The sequence below is a fragment of the Pongo abelii genome, chromosome 2, assembly GCF_028885655.2.
Source record: "Pongo abelii isolate AG06213 chromosome 2, NHGRI_mPonAbe1-v2.0_pri, whole genome shotgun sequence".
Classification (NCBI taxonomy): domain Eukaryota; kingdom Metazoa; phylum Chordata; class Mammalia; order Primates; family Hominidae; genus Pongo; species Pongo abelii.
The window spans coordinates 159,332,400-159,355,077 of NC_085928.1; the positions used below are offsets into that span (position 1 = coordinate 159,332,400).

Sequence of the window (22,678 nt, forward strand, 5' to 3'; positions counted from 1 at the left end):
ATCAAATTCATATAAGTACAGAGAAGACTGAGTAAGTTATAGAAGGAAGACTTTAATATAGCAGCTGACAGAACTTCCTGACCATAAGGGATGTGAAAAACTTCAAAGAAATAGTTTCCATTTGAGATGAAAAACAACACAAACAATTCTCCATTTAGAAGTAATATTACCTAGAAAAGGAGAAATGGCTTAATGTCTTAAGATTCCCATGTTTCTTTCACTAACATGGAGAAAAAAATGACAGAAAAAGGAAACTCTAGAGCAGTCTATATATAAAACCCTCGGCCTGTTTACCTGAGTCCTTTGGGGACTGAGTAGTTTTGAACAGCTGAGTTTTCTGGTAAACTATGTGTTTATCATTCTAAGAATTAAGTTTGGATAAAAATATCTACTAAAAATATATTTAAATTCCCTGATCTTTTTTCTTTCCTTTAATATTTTTTCCTAAATGTTATGAAAGTTATTCAAACTTACTATAGAAATTAAAAAAGAAAAGAAACAGCCATAATTCCGCCACCCAGAAACAACCAGTTGGCATTTTTTCCCAGTTTCTTTAACAGAGTATACAGGACATAATTCAAGGCTGTGAAATAATGAGATCCTCAGTCTACAAAACTATTTCAATAATGGTAAACATTTATTGAGTTCTTTGTAAAGCCTGGTACTATGTTAAACATTCTATATACATGGTCTCATATAGTCCTTACGAGTCAATGTGGTAGGTAATCCTATATTCCTATTTTAGAGATGAACAAAAAAAAGGCTTTGAGAATTTATCAAGGACCAATAATAAACCACAAAACCTAAATTCAAATCCTTTTGTCCAACTCCAAAGACTTATCTCTTAACCTTTTCATAAGATTAAAATGCTAAAAGGGCACATACTGTTATGAATTTTAATGGCTCCTACACATGCATCCTTTATATATACGCTTCATGATTTTTCAAACCATGTCAGATTCTCATTTTTCAGTTCTCAAGATACAGCATCTTCTTATAGCATCTTCACCACCTTTCCCGTTTACTGTCTTAAATGTGCCCAATCTCGGAAACATCAATAACAAAACAAGCTTGTTGACATTTTGTGAAACATTTAAGGAGACTTCCAAGGAATGTAACATATGTAGACTTTGTGACACATATATTGGCATGTGGTCACAGCTCTGTTCTGAGATGAGATGTTACTATTTTGGCTTTGAGACATGAAGGATATGACATTTAAGTCTAAACATGCACCAGCCAGTCGTGAAAAGTCAGCATACTTATAATCCGAAAAGCTTCAATAGAAATTTAGATAGTTATAGAAGGTGCATTACTCAGATTCAAGAAACCTGGGTCATACTGGAGAGAACAGTGACTACCTCTAAAGAAAATTATGTTCATATACAAGCTACAACAAATATCAAATGTTATATAAAACAAACAATGCAGGGGAGTCCACAAGGATGTGGAATGTTTGAGCAAAAAAAGGAAGAGGCTTATTCAATGGCTTGTACTAAAAGATAAGCCCCAGATTCTAAAAGAAGGTAGGTAAACTGCTCCCAACTCACCCTGGTCTCAAAAGGTGAAGAAGGCAGAACATCGCAGAAGGAATAATGGAGTACAGTGAAAGGAGGCCAAGGCAGGTTGATAAAAATTAAAAAAGGATTAGCACATGCTTTCTTGTTTTAATTGGGGTAAGAACAGTGGACAAAGAGTTGAAGATAGGTTGTTCTGAGGAGACAAAGGGCTATTGTTTCAGTCTTGGCTGGGGTCAGCCATGTTTATCTTCCATCGAATGTGGACAAATAAAAATCCTTACAGAGGTATTTTTTATCATATAAGTTTTGCAGGCATGTTGCTTTTAAACCCAATGACATATGCTACTATTTCATGTAATAAAGTTTCTTTTTGTTTGTAAGGTTGTATATGAGAGCTTCATTAATCAAGTTGCCACTATAATTAAAAATTATTTCTGATTATAGTTTGCTGACATCTAATAATATAGTTGTTTTACAACGGCAGAATATATACCTATAGGAAAAGGGTGGCCCAGATGCCTGCAGGGACCAATGGGTAGCCATCTCAAGTATGCTTTTCTCCCACTGGCCTATTCCCTGCTAGGCTCTCTCTTCTCTAAAGAGATTGCAACATGGTATCACTCTGATATGAAAATCCCTAATTCTTAGGAAGCAAAGTATTGACAAAGTCTAGAGTGCAGTTTAGAGTTTGATTGCTTCTACAGCCCTTTCTAGATTATTCCATGAAGACTCTCAGGATAAGGTCTTGAATACATAGTTAAGACTGAACCCTCATTTCCACCCTTCCATACAATTCTTCTCCCTAAGCCGACCTCTGTATCTCTGCACTCTCAGGCTGACCTGACAAATCAGCACCTGAGTTTTTCAGGCCAAAAGCTTTTGGTTCCCTACTAAAAAATAAAACATAAATCAAGTTTGTAAGGGAGAAGGGACAGTTGTAATAATGTAATAAACATGGCCTTCCTTCCCTCATCATAGTTTATTCAAATTATAAAAAGTGACTACAATTTGTATCCAGGACAATCAAGAATTGATTATATTTCTCTGCATCCATTATTTGTAAATGTAAATGACAGAGTGTCTCCTAGATGCTTTGCGTATGGTGGAAGAATTAGTCCTTGATAAAATACAATATATGACCACACAAATTTGAGTACTATTTAAGCCAATTAATTAACCATGATCACTCAAACTTAGGCAATATGATAAATACTTATCTTCACATACAAAGAAAAATGAATAAACTGCCTATAACAATATAGCATTAAAAATCCTATTGATGTACAATATTCTGTGGCTATTAACATTGTGGGGTGTTTTTAAAAGTCAAAAATACTGAACTGTTTAGAAAATTCTGCATAGTAATAGTACTACATTGTGAATTTTATTTTCAAATTTGATCAATAAAGAGGAAAATAAAGTTAAGCAGTCAAAAGAAGTAGCAAAAACAAGACAGTCATTCATATATACAGAACATACAGATTCATTTCTAGTTGATTCAATCCTATTTATATATTTAAAATACAAAATAATGGCCATCTGGCTAGTTCCACTGGTAGAGCATGAGACTCTTAAAATACAAAATACATCTTAATGTGTCAAGAAGACCACAGTTAGCACCAGGAAAGGAACTTTACTTTAGCTTCTGATTACTTTTTTATTTTTATTTTTACTTTATTATTATTATTATTTTTGAGATGGAGTCTCGCTCTGTCACCCAGGCTGAAGTGCAGTGGCACAATCTCAGCTCACTGCAACCTCCACCTCCCAGGTTCAAGCGATTCTCCTGCCTCAGCCTCCCGAGTAGCTGGGACTCTGACAGACGCGTGCCACCACACCTAGCTAATTTTTTATGTTTTTAGTAGAGACGGGGTTTCACCATGTTAGCCAGGAAGGTCTCAATCTCCTGACCTCATGATTTGCCCACCTCGGCCTCCCAAAGTGCTGGGATTACTGGCATGAGCCACTGCGCCCAGCTTAGCTTCTGATTATGACCTCAGTATCTTGGAATAGATACTGAGGAATACTATGTATTTATCATCATGAATTAATAAAAAATTAATTTTGAAAAGTAATTGCTGTATATCATCAATTCATAAGTGATTCAAATGAATTAAAACCTTAAAATTGGTACTACTTGATGTTGCGAACAACTCTCCTACAATGGTTTGTCTTCATCTCTTCCAATGCTTGTTCCAGTTGTTGAACCAAATGGAGCAGGGTGGCTGGGTCTGTCTGTAGAATTTTGGTGTTGTGATCTCCATTTTGATTAAGGTGTAGCTTTATAGTCACTGCTGGTTTAATCTGTTGCCTGAGACTTCTACTTGCAAGCTTGATTTTAAATGAAATAAGAGCACAGTAACTATTTAATAACCATGCTGAATACATAATATTTATAATTATCTTAAACCATACACAAAAATTAAGTTTCAGATGAATTACAGACTTCAAAATGAAAAGTAAACTTTAAAACCTTTGAAAAGAAAATAATGAGAATATATACACAATTTTATGGTATAGAAGATTTCTTAAACATGATATAAAAGGCTCAAACCATAAAGACAAAACTGGTAAATTTAACTACATTAGAACTCAATTTTCTTCAAAGGATACCTAAAGATGGTGAAAAAACAAGTCATAAACCGAGAGAAGGGATTTTGCAACAGACATATAACCAAAAAAAGATTACTATACAGAATGTGTGAACTCCTCTGACTTAATAAGAAAAAACCTCAAAACCCAAGATAGAAATATACAGAAGGTCTAAATAAGCATTTTATAGAAGACAAATGAATATAGAAAAATATGTTCAACTTTATTAAACATCAGGATAATAGCTAGTAAAACTACATGAAATACCATTTTACAAATATCAGACTAGCAAAAATTAAAAACCTGTTCATACCAAGCATTGCAAGTGGCAGTAATGGGAACTCTCACTCACTCCTGGTAAGGGATGAGAAAATCACTTTGGAAAACAATGTGCATTACCAGCAACTCCACCCCTAGACATATACCTTAACCTTTTACATATATACATTTATTCATGATAGTATGTTTCCAACAACCAAAAATTAGAAATACCTCAAATATTCATTAACAACAGAATAGATAAACCAAGAATAATCACACAATGAATTGCTTACTAAATGGCAGAGAAAAGAAATGAACTACAGCAACATGGGTTATCATAGAAGAAATGAAAATGTTGAAAAAAAGCAAGTCACAGAATATGTTCAAGTTTAAAAAATACACAGTTTGGTGACAAAATTTATGTTTAAAAAAAACTATAAAGAAAAGATTAGGGGCTGGGCACAGTGGCTCACGCCTGTAATCTCAGCACTTTGGGCGGCTGAGGTGGGTGGATCACAAGGTCAGGAGTTTGAGACCAGCCTGGCTAACATAGTGAAACCCTGTCTCTACTAAAAATACAAAAATTAGCTGGGCATGGTGGCACGCGTCTGTAGTCCCAGCTACTTGGCAGGCTGAGGCAGGAGAATTGCTTGAACCTGGGAGGCAGAGGTTGTGGTGAGCCGAGATCGTGCCATTGCACTCCAGCCTGGGCAACAGAGTGAGACTCTGTCTCAAAAAAAAAAAAAAAGGAGAAAAAGAAAAGATTGACAGAAAATTCAGGACAACGGTTTCCTTCAGGTGGCTGGGAGATGGTTACAACTGGGTACAGGTTCTTCAAAAGTACTGGTTTTATTTGTTAAGCTTGATGGTGGGTGTACTGGTATTTATCATTATTCTTTAAACTGGGTATCTATAACTTTTCATTTGTATAATACATTCCAAAATTTAAAAAATAAGTAATAATGACATATTTTTAAAAGGAGAAAACACAAAACTATAAACAATGACCAACTTCAAGGTCCTTTCAATCTTTAGATTCTCCATTAAAAGGAACCAGGACTATCCAAAGCAACAGCTGACTTGAAGTCTAGGAGAGAAACTGTACAAGATGAGCCTGAAACATCTTGTTACAGGAGAAAGCAAAAAAGTTATCAAAAATAGTGGAGTCATGTCAAGAAGACTAGCCAACTTGAAGGGATTTTCAAGTGAGTAACAAATCTAAACCTGAGATTTCAGGATTAATTTAATTCTGTAAAATAGAATATTCTGACTAATAACTTCTTCCAAATAATTATAGGTAACCTGGGCCTCCAAAAGAACCCAAGATACTGATCCAAGGCTGAAATTTAATGTCCCCAACTAATTTGCAAACAATAAGTCAATCCCTTTGGGTGAGCTGGTCCCCAAACATAAAATAGGTACTTGCAGGCTAAAGTACCAGTTTAAGTTCATCTCTGTAGTACAAATAATTATAGATGATACATATGCAAATTATATATATGATAATTGAAAACAGTACTTATTTATTCAATTATGCTCTGTTTATATTTGTTTTTCCTCTACACTGACAGAGAGGGACTGCACTGACAGACAGGGACTGAATGTATTTGCTGTGTAATTAAGCCATGACTTTTTTGTTTAAAGACTTAAAGCCACTACCCTCCAATTTTTAGACAACATATCTAAATTAAATACCTATACAAATATCTATACTATTCTTTAACAGTTCTAGAAAAGAGATTACATAACATCCCTAACAAACATCTAGTAAGACATTTTTCTCAGAAAGAAGTTGAATGACAGTACTACAGGACAAAGAACAGTAGCCCACAAAGTTCTTGATATGGACTTGTTTTTTATTGGGGATGAGATTCTGTCCTTCTCCCTGTAAATATAACAACAATAAAAGCAACTTTAAAATAAAATGTCTTATGTCAATGCAAATTAGAAAAAAAAAAAGAAAAAAATGTTTACTCTGCAGGGCCATATCTCAAGGCACTGAAAAGGGTATTCTGGCAAAAAACATCAAGTAGGAAACAGGATACATAAGTTATGTTTCATGTAGCTACAGTTCCTAAAAGAATTCAGTTCTCTATTTAGCCTCAGAGCAAACAATATGTGGGCAAGACAGGAAAAGAATGCTTTGAAGTAGTTGTAAATGGACCAGTCCTAAAAGGAACATCCTCCTGCATCAGTCTGATGGTGGTACATTCAGTTACTAATGCTATTAACAAGGACATCAATTGTGTTGGCAATTTATTAAGTCTGGGGAAATGTTCCTACTAGACACTAAGCTGTGATGATTAATTTGATTCTCATAAACAACTGCATAATAATTAGGTGGTAATTGTCCATCACTACCAGTCGCCATGAGACAAGTCAGTTACTTAAACATGAAAGGCGCCGTATGTAGTTACAAGTTTCCTAGCCATTTAGCTAGTCTTATCTGATATGCCTTTCTCTATGAGCAGAAGAATCCACTCCAGTTAAAATCCTATGCAATGGTTTCAACAAATAAGCTGAGGAACTCAATGAGCTCTGAGTAGCTTTTTTAGCCCTTAAATGCACTTCTCCATAAGTAGCAACATTCATTCAGTATACCCTCAACCTTAAACTCTACTAGTCCTAGCAATAGCACAGTGATTCAAACTCACTTCAGTGGGTAAATGAGCTCTTCTGAGTTTATTTTATTTTTTTCTTTTTATTTATTTATTATTATTATTATTATTATTATTATACTTTACGTTTTATGGTACATGTGTGCAATGTGCAGGTAAGTTACATATGTATACATGTGCCATGCTGGTGCGCTGCACCCACTAACTCGTCATCTAGCATTAGGTATATCTCCCAATGCTATCCCTCCCCCCTCCCCCCACCCCACAACAGTCCCCGAAGTGTGATGTTCCCCTTCCTGTGTCCATGTGTTCTCATTGTTCAATTCCCACCTATGAGTGAGAATACATGGTGTTTGGTTTTTTGTTCTTGCAATAGTTTACTGAGAATGATGATTTCCAATTTCATCCATGTCCCTACAAAGGACATGAACTCATCATTTTTTATGGCTGCATAGTATTCCATGGTGTATATGTGCCACATTTTCTGAATCCAGTCTATCATTGTTGGACATTTGGGTTGGTTCCAAGTCTTTGCTATTGTGAATAATGCTGCAATAAACATACGTGTGCATGTGTCTTTATAGCAGCATGATTTCTAGTCCTTTGGGTATATACCCAGTAATGGGATGGCTGGGTCGAATGGAATTTCTAGTTCTAGATCCCTGAGGAATCGCCACACTGACTTCCAGAAGGGTTGAACTAGTTTACAGTCCCACCAACAGTGTAAAAGTGTTCCTATTTCTCCACATCCTCTCCAGCACCTGTTGTTTCCTGACTTTTTAATGATTGCCATTCTAACTGGTGTGAGATGGTATCTCATTGTGGTTTTGATTTGCATTTCTCTGATGGCCAGTGATGGTGAGCATTTTTTCATGTGTTTTTTGGCTGCATAAATGTCTTCTTTTGACAAGTGTCTGTTCATGTCCTTCACCCACTTTTTGATGGGGTTGTTTGTTTTTTTCTTGTAAATTTGTTTGAGTTCATTGTAGATTCTGGAAATTAGCCCTTTGTCAGATGAGCAGGTTTCGAAAATTTTCTCCCATTTTGTAGGTTGCCTGTTCACTCTGATGGTAGTTTCTTTTGCTGTGCAGAAGCTCTTTAGTTTAATTAGATCCCATTTGTCAATTTTGGCTTTTGTTGCCATTGCTTTTGGTGTTTTAGACATGAAGTCCTTGCCCATGCCTCTGTCCTGAATGGTAATGCCTAGGTTTTCTTCTAGGGTTTTTATGGTTTTAGGTCTAACATTTAAGTCTTTAATCCATCTTGAATTGATTTTTGTATAAGGTGTAAGGAAGGGATCCGGTTTCAGCTTTCTACATATGGCTAGCCAGTTTTCCCAGCACCATTTATTAAATAGGGAATCCTTTCCCCATTTCTTGTTTTTCTCAGGTTTGTCAAAGATCAGATAGTTGTAGATATGTGGCATTATTTCTGACGGCTCTGTTCTGTTCCATTGATCTATATCTCTGTTTTGGTACCAGTACCATGCTGTTTTGGTTACTGTAGCCTTGTAGTATAGTTTGAAGTCAGGTAGTGTGATGCCTCCAGCTTTGTTCTTTTGGCTTAGGATTGACTTGGCGATGTGGGCTCTTTTTTGGTTCCATATGAACTTTAAAGTAGTTTTTTCCAATTCTGTGAAGAAAGTCATTGGTAGCTTGATGGGGATGGCATTGAATCTGTAAATTCCCTTGGGAAGGATGGCCATTTTCACGATATTGATTCTTCCTACCCATGAGCATGGAATGTTCTTCCATTTGTTTGTATCCTCTTTTATTTCCTTGAGCAGTGGTTTGTAGTTCTCCTTGAAGAGGTCCTTCACATCCCTTGTAAGTTGGATTCCTAGGTATTTTATTCTCTTTGAAGCAATTGTGAATGGGAGTTCACTCATGATTTGGCTCTCTGTTTGTCTGTTATTGATGTATAAGAATGCTTGTGATTTTCGTACATTGATTTTGTATCCTGAGACTTTGCTGAAGTTGCTTATCAGCTTAAGGAGATTTTGGGCTGAGACAATGGGGTTTTCTAGATATACAATCATGTCATCTGCAAACAGGGACAATTTGACTTCCTCTTTTCCTAATTGAATACCCTTTATTTCCTTCTCCTGCCTAATTGCCCTGGCCAGAACTTCCAACACTATGTTGAATAGAAGTGGTGAGAGAGGGCATCCCTGTCTTGGGCCAGTTTTCAAAGGGAGTGCTTCCAGTTTTTCCCCATTCACTATGATATTGGCTGTGGGTTTGTCATAGATAGCTCTTATTATTTTGAGATACGTCCCATCAATACCTAATTTATTGAGAGTTTTTAGCATGAAGGGTTGTTGAATTTTGTCAAAGGCCTTTTCTGCATCTATTGAGATAATCATGTGGTTTTTGTCTTTGGTTCTGTTTATATGCTGGATTACATTTATTGATTTGCATATATTGAACCAGCCTTGCGTCCCAGGGATGAAGCCCACTTGATCATGGTGGATAAGCTTTTTGATGTGCTGCTGGATTCTGTTTGCCAGTATTTTATTGAGGATTTTTGCATCAATGTTCATCAGGGCTATTGGTCTAAAATTCTCTTTTTTGGTTGTGTCTCTGCCAGGCTTTGGTATCAGGATGATGCTGGCCTCATAAAATGAGTTAGGGAGGATTCCCTCTTTTTCTATTGATTGGAATAGTTTCAGAAGGAATGGTACCAGCTCCTCCTTGTACCTCTGGTAGAATTCGGCTATGAACCCATCTGGTCCTGGACTTTTTTTGGTTGGTAAGCTATTGATTATTGCCACAATTTCAGCTCCTGTTATTGGTCTATTCAGAGATTCAACTTCTTCCTGGTTTAGTCTTGGGAGGGTGTATGTGTCCAGGAATTTATCCATTTCTTCTAGATTTTCTAGTTTATTTGCGTAGAGGTGTTTGTAATATTCTCTGATGGTAGTTTGTATTTCTGCAGGATCGGTGGTGATATCTTCTTAATTTTAACTTTCAAAAATGTCTTCATAATGGACAAACTCAAAGCAAATCAATAAGCCAAAAAAAGAACTGTTAAAGCCTACTGGACCCCAAAAGTCAGGGGACATTCACACACAAGAGAGACGTAAAGATCTACAAGATAAATTACTGCTGAGCCACATACATGACCATCCCCACATCTCCACCGGGTTATTATTAAAGGACCTAAGTATAAAGACTTATCCACAGTCATTTCCCCCACGAACCCTACAAGACTTGCTGCTTATGATGTCCCCCACAGCATGAACTGTGTTTTGTTCTTTGCTGTATCTACAGCACCTGGCACATGTTAGGGGTACAAGAAATATCTGACAAATAATTTAAGAAGTCACTTAACTCCCCCTGCCACCCACTCTTTCTATTCAGCACTGATGCCTATTATATGCCAGGTATTGTGCTGGGCACATGGTAATGAACAAGACACAATACTTGCCCTCCTGGAGCCTACAGTCTGGTTTATACCATATCTTGTGTTCATGCCTATTAAAGCACTCATCACACTTGATTATAATTGCTGATTTCTAATTAAATTTTATTTTTTGGTCTCCCTCTTACTGTAAGACTGTGAGGACTTAAAGGCAAGCACTGCTATGTCCACAAGGCCTAGCATGCACTAGACATTCAATAAATGGTTTGATAACTGAATAGATACAGAAACAAGGATGGATTAATGGGACATAAGAAATTATCTTTTTTATTGTTTATCTGCATGTACCTGAAGATGCTCATGACAATGGAATATTCTCTCTCTATGCCAGCCACTCTATCCCAAACGTAAAATTTGAAGATATAGTAAGACAGGTACATCTTTCTTCTGTCCAAATCCTAAGCCTTTTGTCTTAACTCTTACTCTCCTGATGATCCCTTTATTCTTAAATGTTGCTCTTACTTTCAGTGACATTGTGTTGTGTTAGTGGTTGTTTTTCCTAAAACCACTCTTACTCTAATGGCTTTTATTTCTATTAGCCATGACCAACCAATGAGATTCAGTTCAGATGTCAGAGAAATCATTCTCATTTGTGATTTGAACTAATCTGGCATCCAAGTGTTAGGCCCACATCCTCACCTACTGTAGAGATTACAACTTAAATAAGCTGTCATCACCTTAAATTCAATCTATCTTGAACTGATTAATGCCATGAGGGAGTGTGGCTCTAGTGCTACCTGAACTTCTAATTTTTCAAAAGTTGCTAAAAATTATAATTTTGGTGTGAAATTTCCTACTTTTTTTTTTTTTCCAAACCATAGAAGGGAAGTGGTCAGACTGTGGATACCTTTTTAAGAAACTGACTTGCAGATGGACTAGATGAAGGGCAAGGAGAGGAGTCAAGGAAGAGCCCAAGTATTTTTGGCCTGTGTGATTCAAAGAATGTACGTACCATCTGAGATGGGAGAGGCTATGGTAGGAGTAGTTTCAGTAGGGAGGGGGTGTATTAGTCCTTTGTCACACTGCTATGAAGAAATAACCGAGACTGGGTAATTTATAAAGAAAAGGCCGGGTGCGGTGGCTCACGCCTGTAATCCCAGCACTTTGGGAGGTCAAGGCGGGAAGATTACAAGGTCAGGAGATCGAGACCATTCTGGCTAACAGGGTGAAACCCTGTCTTTACTAAAAATACAAAAAAAATATATTAGCTGGGTGTGCTGGCACACGCCTGTAATCCCAGCTACTTGGGAGGCTGAGGCAGAAGAATGGCGTGAACCTGGGAGGTGGAGCTTGCAGTGAGCCGAGATTGCACCACTGCACTCCAGCCTGGCTACACAGCGAGACTCTGTCTCAAAACATAAAGAAAGAAAAGAAGTTTAATTGACTCACAGTTCCACATGGCTGGGGAGGCTTCAGGAAACTTACAATCATGACAGAAGGCACCTCTTCACAGGGCAGCAGGAGAGAGAACGAATGCCAGATGAAGGAGGAAGCACCTTATAAAACTATCAGATCTTGTGAGAACTCATTATCACAAGAACAGTATGGGAAAAACTGCTCCTATGACTCAATTATCTCCACCTGGTCCCACCCTTGACATGTAGGGATTATTACAATTCAAGATGAGATTTGGGTGGGGACATAGAACCAAACCATATCAGTGGGTAAGAAAGGTGGGATTCAGTTTGGAACATATTGCATTTGAATGCTTATCAAATTACCAAAGTGGAGATGTCAAATAGGCTTCCACCGTATGATTCTGAAGTTTAGAGGACAGTTCTAGGCTAAAGATATAAATTTGGGAATCCCAAGAATATGAGGATTATTTAAGACTTCAAATTGGATGAAACCAGCTTGAGAATGTAAGTGGAAAAGCTATGAAGACTCAGAACTGACCTTTGGGGCATCCCAATGTTTAAAGAGCAATGAGATAGAATCAGCAAAGGAGATTGAGAAAGAGGAGCCTGTGAAGTTGAATGAGAATCACAGGAAGTTATTTCCCAGAAGGCAACTAAACAATTTCAAGTAGGAAGGTGTGACTGTGACAAATGCTGTTAATAAACAGAATGGCATAAAAACTAAAAAGCCATGACCTTGAGTAAGTTATGAGAGTAGAGTGAAGATTATAAAGTCTGATTAGGAAGAGTTTAAGAGATGACGGGAAGACAGAATATACAAACAGAGAGACAGCTCTTTCAAGAAGTCTTAGTATAGGCTGGGCGTGGTGGCTTATGCCTGTAATCCCAGCACTTGGGGAGGCTGAGGCAGGTGGATCACTTCAGGTCAGGAGTTCGAGACCAGCCTGGCCAATGTGGTGAAACCCTGTCTCTACTAAAAATACAAAAATTAGCCAGGCATGGTGGCACATGCCTGGAATCCCACTGTAATCCCAACTACTCAGGAGGCTGAGGCAGGATCACTTGAACCCGGGAGGTGGAGCTTGCAGTGAGCTGAGATTGCGCCACTGCACTCCAGTCTGGGCGACTGAGCAAGACTCTGTCTCAAAAAAAAAAAAAAAAAAAAAAAAAAAAAAGTCTTAGTATAGAGAGGAGCAAAATAATGGAGCAGCAGTAGAAGGAGTACATGGAGTCAAGACTGGGTTTCTGACTGTGTGCAGAAGGGAAGGATTCAGTAGAGGCAAACAAAGTATGATGCAGGTAAGAGACGGAATAATTGCTAGAACTATGTCCTCATGGGGGGAAATGGGGATGGATTGAGGTATACAAGGGAAAAGGCTGCCTGTAGATAAGAGCATGGGCACTTCATCAAGAGGAACAGGAGAGAAGACAAGTGGAGCAAGTGGGTCCTCATACAGGCTGAAAGATGTGGTGACAGGTGCATGTGGGAGTTCTTTCTGATTGCTTCTCTTTTCTTAGCCAAGCTGGAAGCAAGGTCAACACCTAAGCATGTGGAGCATAGAGGAGATGTCGAGGCTTTGAAGAAAGAGAATATATAAGACATGCGTGGTCCCTGCTATCCCAGTGTTTACAGTTTAGTAAAACAAAAAACAAAAAACCAAAAAACCAGCTACACATAAGTGAGATGACTTGCCAAAAGAGGAAGCACAGGTGCCATGAAAAGAAAACACAAATGCCACCAAAATTTAACTGTGTCTAGTGACAGGTGGCGTTTCTCCCAAAGGGAGACGTCATTTAGAGCACAGATCAGCAAACCCTTTCTATAAAGAACCAGATCATATTTTAGGCTTTACAGACCATACAGTTTCTGTATGAGGTACAACTACTCAACTCTGCCCTTGTACTTTGAAAGCAGCCATAAATAATACATAACAAAGGAGCGTGACTGTGTCCCAATAAAACTTTATTTATGGAAATAGGTAGCAAGCCAGATTTGGCCCACAGGCCATAGTTTGTTGAGCCCTGATTTAAACGGAGACTTACAAGGATAAGAAAGAGTAGAGGCAAGAGGTAGCAGCAAAGCAGAAAACGCATTTCACATAGAGGAAAAATAATGTGTAAAGTCCTGATGCTCTTCATATTTTGAATTCCCACTTTCATTCTCTGCCCAAGGGTGCTAGACTAACTTTCCTACATGATTGTTTTTTAATGTTACTGTCTCTCTTTTTTTTTTTTTGAAACGAAGTCTCCCTCTGTTGCCCAGGCTGGAGTGCAGTGGCACAATCTTGGCTCATGGTAACGTCGACCTCCCGGGTTCAAGCGATACTCCTGCCTCAGCCTCCCAAGTAGCTGGGACTACAGGCATGTGCCACCATGCCCGGCTAATTTTTATATTTTTGGTAGAGACAGGTTGGCCAGGCTGGTCTCGAACTCCTGACCTCAAGCTATCCACCCACCTTGGCCTCTCAAAGTGCTGAGCCACCGTGCATGGCCTTAATGTTACTCCCTTATCCAAATATCTACAAGGGCTTCCTATTATCTGCTATTTCAGGTCTAAACCCCTCTAACCAAATTTCTATAACCTATCTGGACATTACCTCCATTTGAATCAGTAGAAGCAACTACAACAGTGGTTTCTAAACTGTATTGCACATTAGAATTACCTGGGTGAAAAGAAGCTTCAAAAAATCCTGATGCTCAGGCCGAACTCTATACCACTAAATCAGAATCTCTGGGTATAACACACAAACATCAGAATTTCTGTAAAGCTCCCCAGGTTATTCCAACATGAAGTCAAATTTGAGAACAAGTGCACTATAATACATATTCGTATGCTCATTTCCATATCCATGTGGGCTTTTACAACATATTCTGCCTTCTCTACTAAGAATATTTACCCTAATTTTCTCTATTCATTCATCCTTCTGAAATTTCATTTCCTTTTGCTGGAAGCTTTCTTGGATCATGCCAGCACATACACACAACTACACGTGTTGTTGTTGTTGTTGCTGTTTTAAACAGTTGTCATCTTCATTTATATAATTATATTCTTTATTCCCCATCAAGAACCTTATTTTATAACTACCTTTAATTACTAGTTATTTTGAGAATGCCTAATATCCCTAACCAAGGTGATATGATCTTTTCCAGCTGAGAAAGTATCTTACACTTCTTTTTTGTCTCAAAGCATTTAGCACAGCTCTAATCAGCAAATAGACGGCATTCAATGCACATCTACTAACTCATCTCTCTCTGCTTAATAAAGGACTATAAGCAATGGTCTGAATTCACCCTTTTGTTTATGTGACTTTAAAATCAACTGAAAGATGAATCTCACAAAAATAATATTGTGAGAGAAGCCAAGTACAAAAGAATATATATTGAGTCATTCCATATATACAAAGTTAAAAGACAGGTAAATGTAATTTGTGTTAGAAGTCAGGATGCTGGTTACCTTTGGAAAGGAGGGAAGGGGCAGTAATTAGGAGGCAAGGAGGATGCTTCTGGTGTGTGAGTCACAGTTAAATGCACCATGTGATAATTCATTGAGCGGTACATCAACCTGTGCACTTTTCTACATCTGTTAAATTTAAACAGAAAAGTTTTTAAATATCTAGGCACCAACCTAAAAAATCTACATAACCATCTCCTTTTCCAAAATAACCAATTTCTTACAAACTTTGCAAATTAAACTGATTTGAACACTGAAAATAAAAGAAAATGAACTATTTGTGAAATGGCTTAAAAATGAACGTTAAAAAAACAAAGTTTCAAACCAGATCTTAGTTAAGGTGGTAAAAAACACAATAAACAGGACACAAACCTAAAATAATTCTTATATTCTATGTTAAGTTAATTTTAAAAATGCTATACCTGTACATCTAGTCGCCATTCAAGGTTATGATAGCTGGGAAGGCTTGGTGCCAATTCACTCAGAATCGTTCTGATCTCTTTTCTGTTGTCCAGATAAAGCTGAAGCAACAATTTGTTTAATTCTTCAGAGAATCCCAGAACAAAAACAGAGTCTTGGAAATCCAGTTCAGAAATCTAAGTGAATTGAGTTTAAAAGAACATCAAAATTTATCTTTGTCTAGCTAAAATACTTGAAATACACAAAAGAATATGATATCCTCTAATTTATTCTGTCTAGTAAAAGAAACAGCATTCCTTAAAGATAACCACTGCCCACCATTCCAAAATCTGAGTTACCGATACATAAAAGTACTTTACTAAAGTATAAAATGGAAAGAATTGTTAAGATGCCCAGTTTCCCTTCCTATCCTTCATCAAGCCAGATACTGCTAATATGCACAAAATATTAATACAGTCTCCCTCCTCTTATGTATCCTCTTAGGATACATACATGGTTTAACAACATGCAGAATCAGAGGTACTTCTATACCAGCTATTTATACTAGCAAGAGGTATTCATATCAGCAGATGATGTTATATGATTTTTATTTTTTAGGTATGTCTTCAAAAAATCAATCATAAACCATTAACAACATTATTAAAACACACAGGTACCTGCCAGGACTATGATGTAGAGTACACTAGACCGTTCTTAAGAATCCAGGCAATACAAAACAGTCCAGAAAAACCCTTACCATGAGCTTTGAGCTCTCAGTGAGGAGATACGTTAATCCTTCCACACCATGCTGGACAGTGTCACTACTCACATTGAGTTTTCCTGAGAAAGAAAAGTGAAAACGAGCAAATAAATTACTACTGTGGTATTTATCTTGTTCATATTTGTATTTAAAAATAAACACTATTCATTATTACATGTTTTCAAACACTGCATGAAAAATAGTAAGTTGGCCAGAGGCTCATGCTCCTCATTCCACTCCCAGCCAAATAAATGCCTTTGGTATTTCCCACCACGTAACCTCAACAAAACGCAGAACTGTGGAGACTAGTATCAGGTGCGTAGCCCTTCTCTTGAATGCGTAGCTCCTTCAAGTCTAGCAGAAGAAGAACTCGACAGGGATTGACTTAATCCCAGAGACTGCCTCTTACCCAGGGGGAAAACAACACTTTTTTTTAGCAAAAGCGGATATCTGAACAACTAATAGTGATAACCAAATACTTGCAATTTACAGTTGACCCAGCTATTCCACAGACTGGTATATTTATACAAAATACTTTTCAGTATTTCTGAAAGTAAGGTAGTATTATGTACATTTTGAAAAACTGATTTAATAGAAGTTTTAACAATCTCACAGCTACTTAAGGGACGGGCAGGATTTGCACCCTTACTGAAGAGCTCTGCTGGTTTTATTCTACTACAATCGGAACAAGACCCTAGGAGTCGCAATAATCTCTTTCTCTGCCGGGAGACAGGGAATGGCTCGCAACCGCCCTAGAAGCCTGCGGAGCCGTCCCCTTTCTGTTCTTACTGGCGGCGCCTTCGTAGATTTTTGGGTTTGCGCCGCGTCTCAGGAATTCCACAGCAATCCGCCCAAACTCGGCGACCACTGCAATGAAAGTCAGAAGGCTGTTGAGTGCCAGGCGCTGCCTTTGACCTCCTCCCCAGCCCACAGAACACCGCCCCCACGCCCGCTGACCCGAGCTGTCCACTTGAGGCAGGAAGGCCAGGTGTTCCTTATGCTCCTCGGACAATTCCAGCAGCATCTTCACTGTCCTACGGTTTCACCCGGCAGCGCCGACCCCGCCTTCGCCACTTCCGGCGCCCGTGTCCGGGCGCCTAGAGGCTCCGGCGTCGCAGCGTCCGGAGTTTTGGGTTCCGGCCTACGAACTAACGTCTTACACTCGGATGTTCCCTGCATCGCAGGCTGAGGTCAAAACATTCTTCCTTTTGTAAATCATCCCGCAGAGATGTAGTGAGCGCCTGCTAAGTGCAAGGTGCTAGGCTCTATGGGAGATGAAAAGGTGTTTCAAATCCGACACGCCTCATCGTGGAGCATACATTAATAATATCAATAGTTCACATTTGTTAAGCACTAACCGTGTCAGGAAGTGTTCTTACATTTATTAAATACATTTGGAGTTCAGAAGAACCCTATGAGGTAGGTTCCATTGTAATTTCCATTAGAGATAAGGAAACTGATAGACAAGTCCAGCAACTGACACTTTTATAAAGCTAATAGTTTCCACAGAGCTTCTGTGTATGTTATCTTAAATGTATCTCAGTTAATATCCTCAACAAACATGGCTTTGTTTTTACAGATAAGACACAAAGCTCCAGAGATTATGTGACAAAGCCTGTGACAGAGCTAGATGGAGAGGGTTGGATCCCTCACTTACCTGCTGCAAAGCCCATCCTTCTACGTAACAGCCTGAAAGCTGAAAGCTTGTGACAAGTTTTATGAGTGATTATAAATTAGGATAAAGATAATGATGACAATGACTGATGTTTACAGGATTCAGAGCAATGTTTTTGTTTGTTTGTCTCGCTCTGTCGCCCAGGCTGGAGTGCAGTGGCACAATCTCGGCTCACTGCAACCTCTGCCTCCCGGGTTCAAGCGATTCTCCTGCCTCAGTCTCCCGAGTAGCTGGTATTACAGGTGCCCACCACCATGCCTGGCTAATGTTTGTATTTTTAGTAGAGACAGGTTTTCACCATGTTGGCCAGGCTGGTCTTGAACTCCTGACCTCAAGTCATCCAGACAACTTGGCCTCCCAAAGTGCTGGGATTACAGGTGTGAACCACCACACCTGGCCCAGAGCAATGTCTTTTTAAAAGTATTTGGGGCCTGTGATAATTTAGTTCCTTTTCCAACTCTCTTCTCACCTGCTGTGGTTCAAATATCAGAGACTATAAAGTTGCTAATTGATAGGAATATGATTCTTCAAATCTCAACCCCTTGAAAATGGAGGGCATGGAGGAAGAGAGGGGAAGGGAAGAAGACTCTTCTTATTTGTCTTTTCTATCTAAGCCTTGAGACAACTCTTTCTATATTCTGAGTCTCCCAGGCAGACTAAAAATTGGAAGAGTTTTTCAGTTCACTTCTCTGTGTCTACTTTGTCCTTCACATCTGACTGAAATTGTTTCTTCCACTGGGGCACAGAAAGACAGGTCCTTGAACTTACTAGTTAGGTCTTGAAGTAGCATTTGCAGAGAGAACACAACTTTTACTTAGACTGTGAATTGCAGATTAGCAAAAATTGCATCATTTCCTGAAGTTGCCTTTATTCACACATTATTGAGAAAACATCCATTATTAAAGAATAATTTTCGGAAAAGGTAAAATCATGACTCTTCTACAAGTGTACAATGAACACATGTCAAAAAATGTATTGAACTAGTTAATTAATGAGAGAATTAGTGAGATTACAGTAAAAACCAGTTTCAACTGATTCAAAAGAGGTATTCAAGAACTGTACATATATAGGGAGTAGGAATGCTGAAATGAATTTGCAAATAGACAAAATAGTATGCCAATATGAAACGGCCTTTCTTGTCTGTAATCTCAGGGAATGAAGTGAGGACAGGCGAGGTGAAGGGGAGACTAGGGAGTAGCACCATAGGCTGTCTAAAGAAGGTAGTCAAGGAACAAAGTTAGGCCAGGTGTGGTGGCTGATGCCTGTAAACCCAGCATTTTGGAAGGCCAAGGCGGGAAGATCACTTGAGGCCAGAAATTCAAGTCTAGCCTGACCAACATGGTGAAACCCCATCTCTACTAAAAATACAAAAATTAGCAAAGCATGGTGGCATGTACCTGTGGTCCCAGCTACTTGGTAGCCCAAGGCATGAAAATTGCTTGAACCTGGGAGGCAGAGGTTTCAGTGAGCAAGATTTGAGTCACTACACTCCAGCCTGGGTGACAGACTCAGACACTGTCAAAGAAAAAGAAAGAAAGAAAGAAACCAAGTTATATCCAAGAAAAACCAGCCTGGGAGTTAAAACACCCCGGGATAATTTATAGAGTGACTTCTGTTGCCATAGGTGATATAATTGTTTAGAAAAAATTACCTGAGTGAAAATTCAAGACTCTAGATTCCAGATCTGGCTCTGACACTACCTGTATGACTTCTAATAAGTTGTTTTTATGTTATAACCATAGCCTCTTCATCTGTAAAACTGCCCTTTAATACTGCCCTTCTGTGCCATGCAGGGCTGTTATGATACTCAGATGAACTAATAAATTCACATTAAAAATTGATTTTGATGATCAAATGAAACAATAAATTAGAATTAAGCAAACAGCAGCATTTACATTTTATAGGAGCAGATTTTATGCTCCTATAAATTCACAAATAATCATCTTAAAAGCCATTCATTTAATTTCACAAACTTTATTAAGCAATTCCTTAAAGGTTCAAAGATATGCTATGCTTTGGCAATTTGTAGCTGAATAAAACAATGTCCTTGCCCTCTAGAAGGTGTCAGAAAAGTGAGGGAGAAAGATAATGAAGTAATTTCAATACAGTGTGATGAGTAGCAATACTTGGAGAATGAACAAAATGACAAGGAAGCATAGAGAATGTACATTAACTCTAATTTAAAAGAATCAGGCTGAGAATAAATGTCCCAGCATATCCTGTGCATGTTAATACTAATGCTCTACAATTAGATTTACATTATAAATATATACAGTCTTAATGTCACTTCATGCTATCTTACTTCCAGGGTGAATGTGAACAAATAATAAATACTCAGTATTTTTTTCAATTGATGCTGGTAGAGAACAAAGCCTCATATCAATCATCCCCTCACATTCTCTCTGCATCTTTCTATCCCCCTCCAGCTCATATGTCTTTCTTTTCTCTTATATTTTCCCATTTTTTTCTCCTTTTTAGGTATTCTAGCCCAGAATCCTTGCACAGGATATTTCCTTAGCTGTGTTTCAATGACACATAAAATATTATCACCCCCTGCAAGGAATTACAGCTCAATTCACTACACTGTCAAGAGGACAATAACGTAGTGATAAGCCTCACTCACACCAGCCACCTTCTCTTGACTCTAAAGCTGGCAGCAAATGCATGAATTAGCTTCTGAGATTTTAAAAAATTATTTTAATTCATTAAAAAAAAGTATTATAAATGCAAACAGAAAAGGGTACAGATTTTTTAAATACTCATTGTTGAATCTTCTCAAATTAAACACACCTATTACTCCAGAACAAGAAATAGAATGTTACAACACCCCAGAATTTCTGCTGTGCCTCCTGCCAGTCACTATCATCTCTTGTTTTCTCTATAGTGAACTAATACCTATACACATGCTGCCTTAAAACATCCCTGTAGAATCATCTATGTGTGTGAATGCGTGTGTGAGTGTCTGCACATGCATGTGTGTGTGTTTGTATTAACCTTTGTGCCCCAACCCAGCAATATCTAATTGGGAACTCAAAGACATTTTTTAGAATAAGCCTTAGATTTTAGGTGCCTCTGACTGTTTTACCAAAATCTATCTTATAATCATCTTAGTAAATTGCCTCAAAAATATAAAATATTTAGAAAAAACTTTAACAGAAGATTTGCAAGACCTATACACTAAAATTTACAAAACTTTGCTGAGAGGAATTAAGACTTGAATAAATGGAGATATATACCACCGATACAGAAATATATGTCATGGGTTATAAGATTTAATATTATTAAAATGTCAGTTGTGCCCTATCAGAATAATCCCAACAGGGTTTTTTGTTTTGTTTTGTTTTGTTTTTTGTTTTTTTTTTTTTTCAGTTGCAAGATTCAGTAGAGTGAAAACAGAGCTCCCATACAAAGGGAGGGGACCCAAAGAGGGTAGCCGTTGCCAGCTCGAATGCCTGGGTTTATATCCTGATCATTGTCCCTCCCGTTGTGCTTTCCGGCAATGGATGATTGGCTATTTCTTTACCTCCTGTTTTTGCCTAATTAGTATTTTAGTGAGCTCTCTTTACTCTCTGACTGGTCAGGTGTGAGCTAAGTTGTAAGCCCCTTGTTTAAAGGTGGAAGCGGTCACCTTCCCAGCTAGGCTTAGGGATTCTTAGTCAGCCTAGGAAATCCAGCTAGTCTTGTCTCTTAGTCCCCCCTCTTGACAGGAAAACCCAAGTGCTGTTGGGGAGGTTGGCCAATGACCGCTCTAACTGCTTCCTGCTGAATTGGGGCATAGTAGGAGTTGTGCAGTTGAGATTTCCTTGGGAGGGGTGCCTTTGACGTCATTAACATCGGAGCACAGGCTAGCAGGCCAGTCCAGGGGTCTGCGGTAGATTTTAGTCATGGACTGCATCTGGGGCTCCATTTGAAGAACGATTTGTAGCTTTACAGCTTCAATTCTGGAAGAGACAAACTTAACAAGGAGGTTAAAGATACAGGGATTGAAATGTGTGGACTGCAGTGCACGGGATTATTTCTTTGGCACACTTCACAGGCCCTGACTATCTGCTTGATAGTTTTGAAAAGGCCTGGTCCCATAAATTATGATTTGGCCATCTGATGGGTGCTATCAATGCCTAAGTGAAAGGTTTGGTGAAGGGTTTTAAGTAATTTCTGTTGGCTAGCTGCAGGCCAAAGTATTTTCCCTTCTTCGGTGGCTAGCCATCCTGAGGGGAGGAAACTATGTGCTCTTGAGTTTCCCCGTTCTATTTCTCCTGCTGAGTACTGGGGCTTGGTTTCCTGGAGGGTATTACCCCATACTAGGGGTCCTTCTATAAGCATTTTTAATGGAGGGTCCTGCCTTGCAGCTCTTTTGGCTTCAATATCCACTTGGCGGTTCCCTTCTGTTTCCCTTTCCTTTTCTTTCTGATGACTCCGGCAGTGTAAGACTGTCACCTCTTTAGGTTTCTGTACAGCCAATGATAATCTCATAATGGCTTCCTGGTGTTTAATAGGTGTTCCCTCAGAAGTTAGGAGTTGCCTTTCTCTCCATATTGCTGCATGGGCATGGAGGACTAGGCAAGCATACTTAGAGTCTGTATATATATTTACCCTTTTTTCTTCTCCTAATTCTAGTGCC

The 22,678-nt window shown here is 38.5% G+C and overlaps 1 protein-coding gene across 1 annotated transcript; it reads right to left on the reverse strand.

The window, feature by feature from the left end:
- Positions 1-618: 618 nt before the first annotated feature.
- On the reverse strand, positions 619-17,430 carry COMMD2 (COMM domain containing 2; the record flags this gene model as incomplete). The annotated part of the gene is given in 5 exon segments (NM_001133165.1): positions 619-3,851; positions 15,646-15,819; positions 16,380-16,462; positions 17,172-17,249; positions 17,340-17,430. Coding segments are annotated over 5 exon segments (600 nt in total). The 3' UTR covers positions 619-3,653.
- Between the last annotated feature and the right edge of the window lie 5,248 nt (positions 17,431-22,678).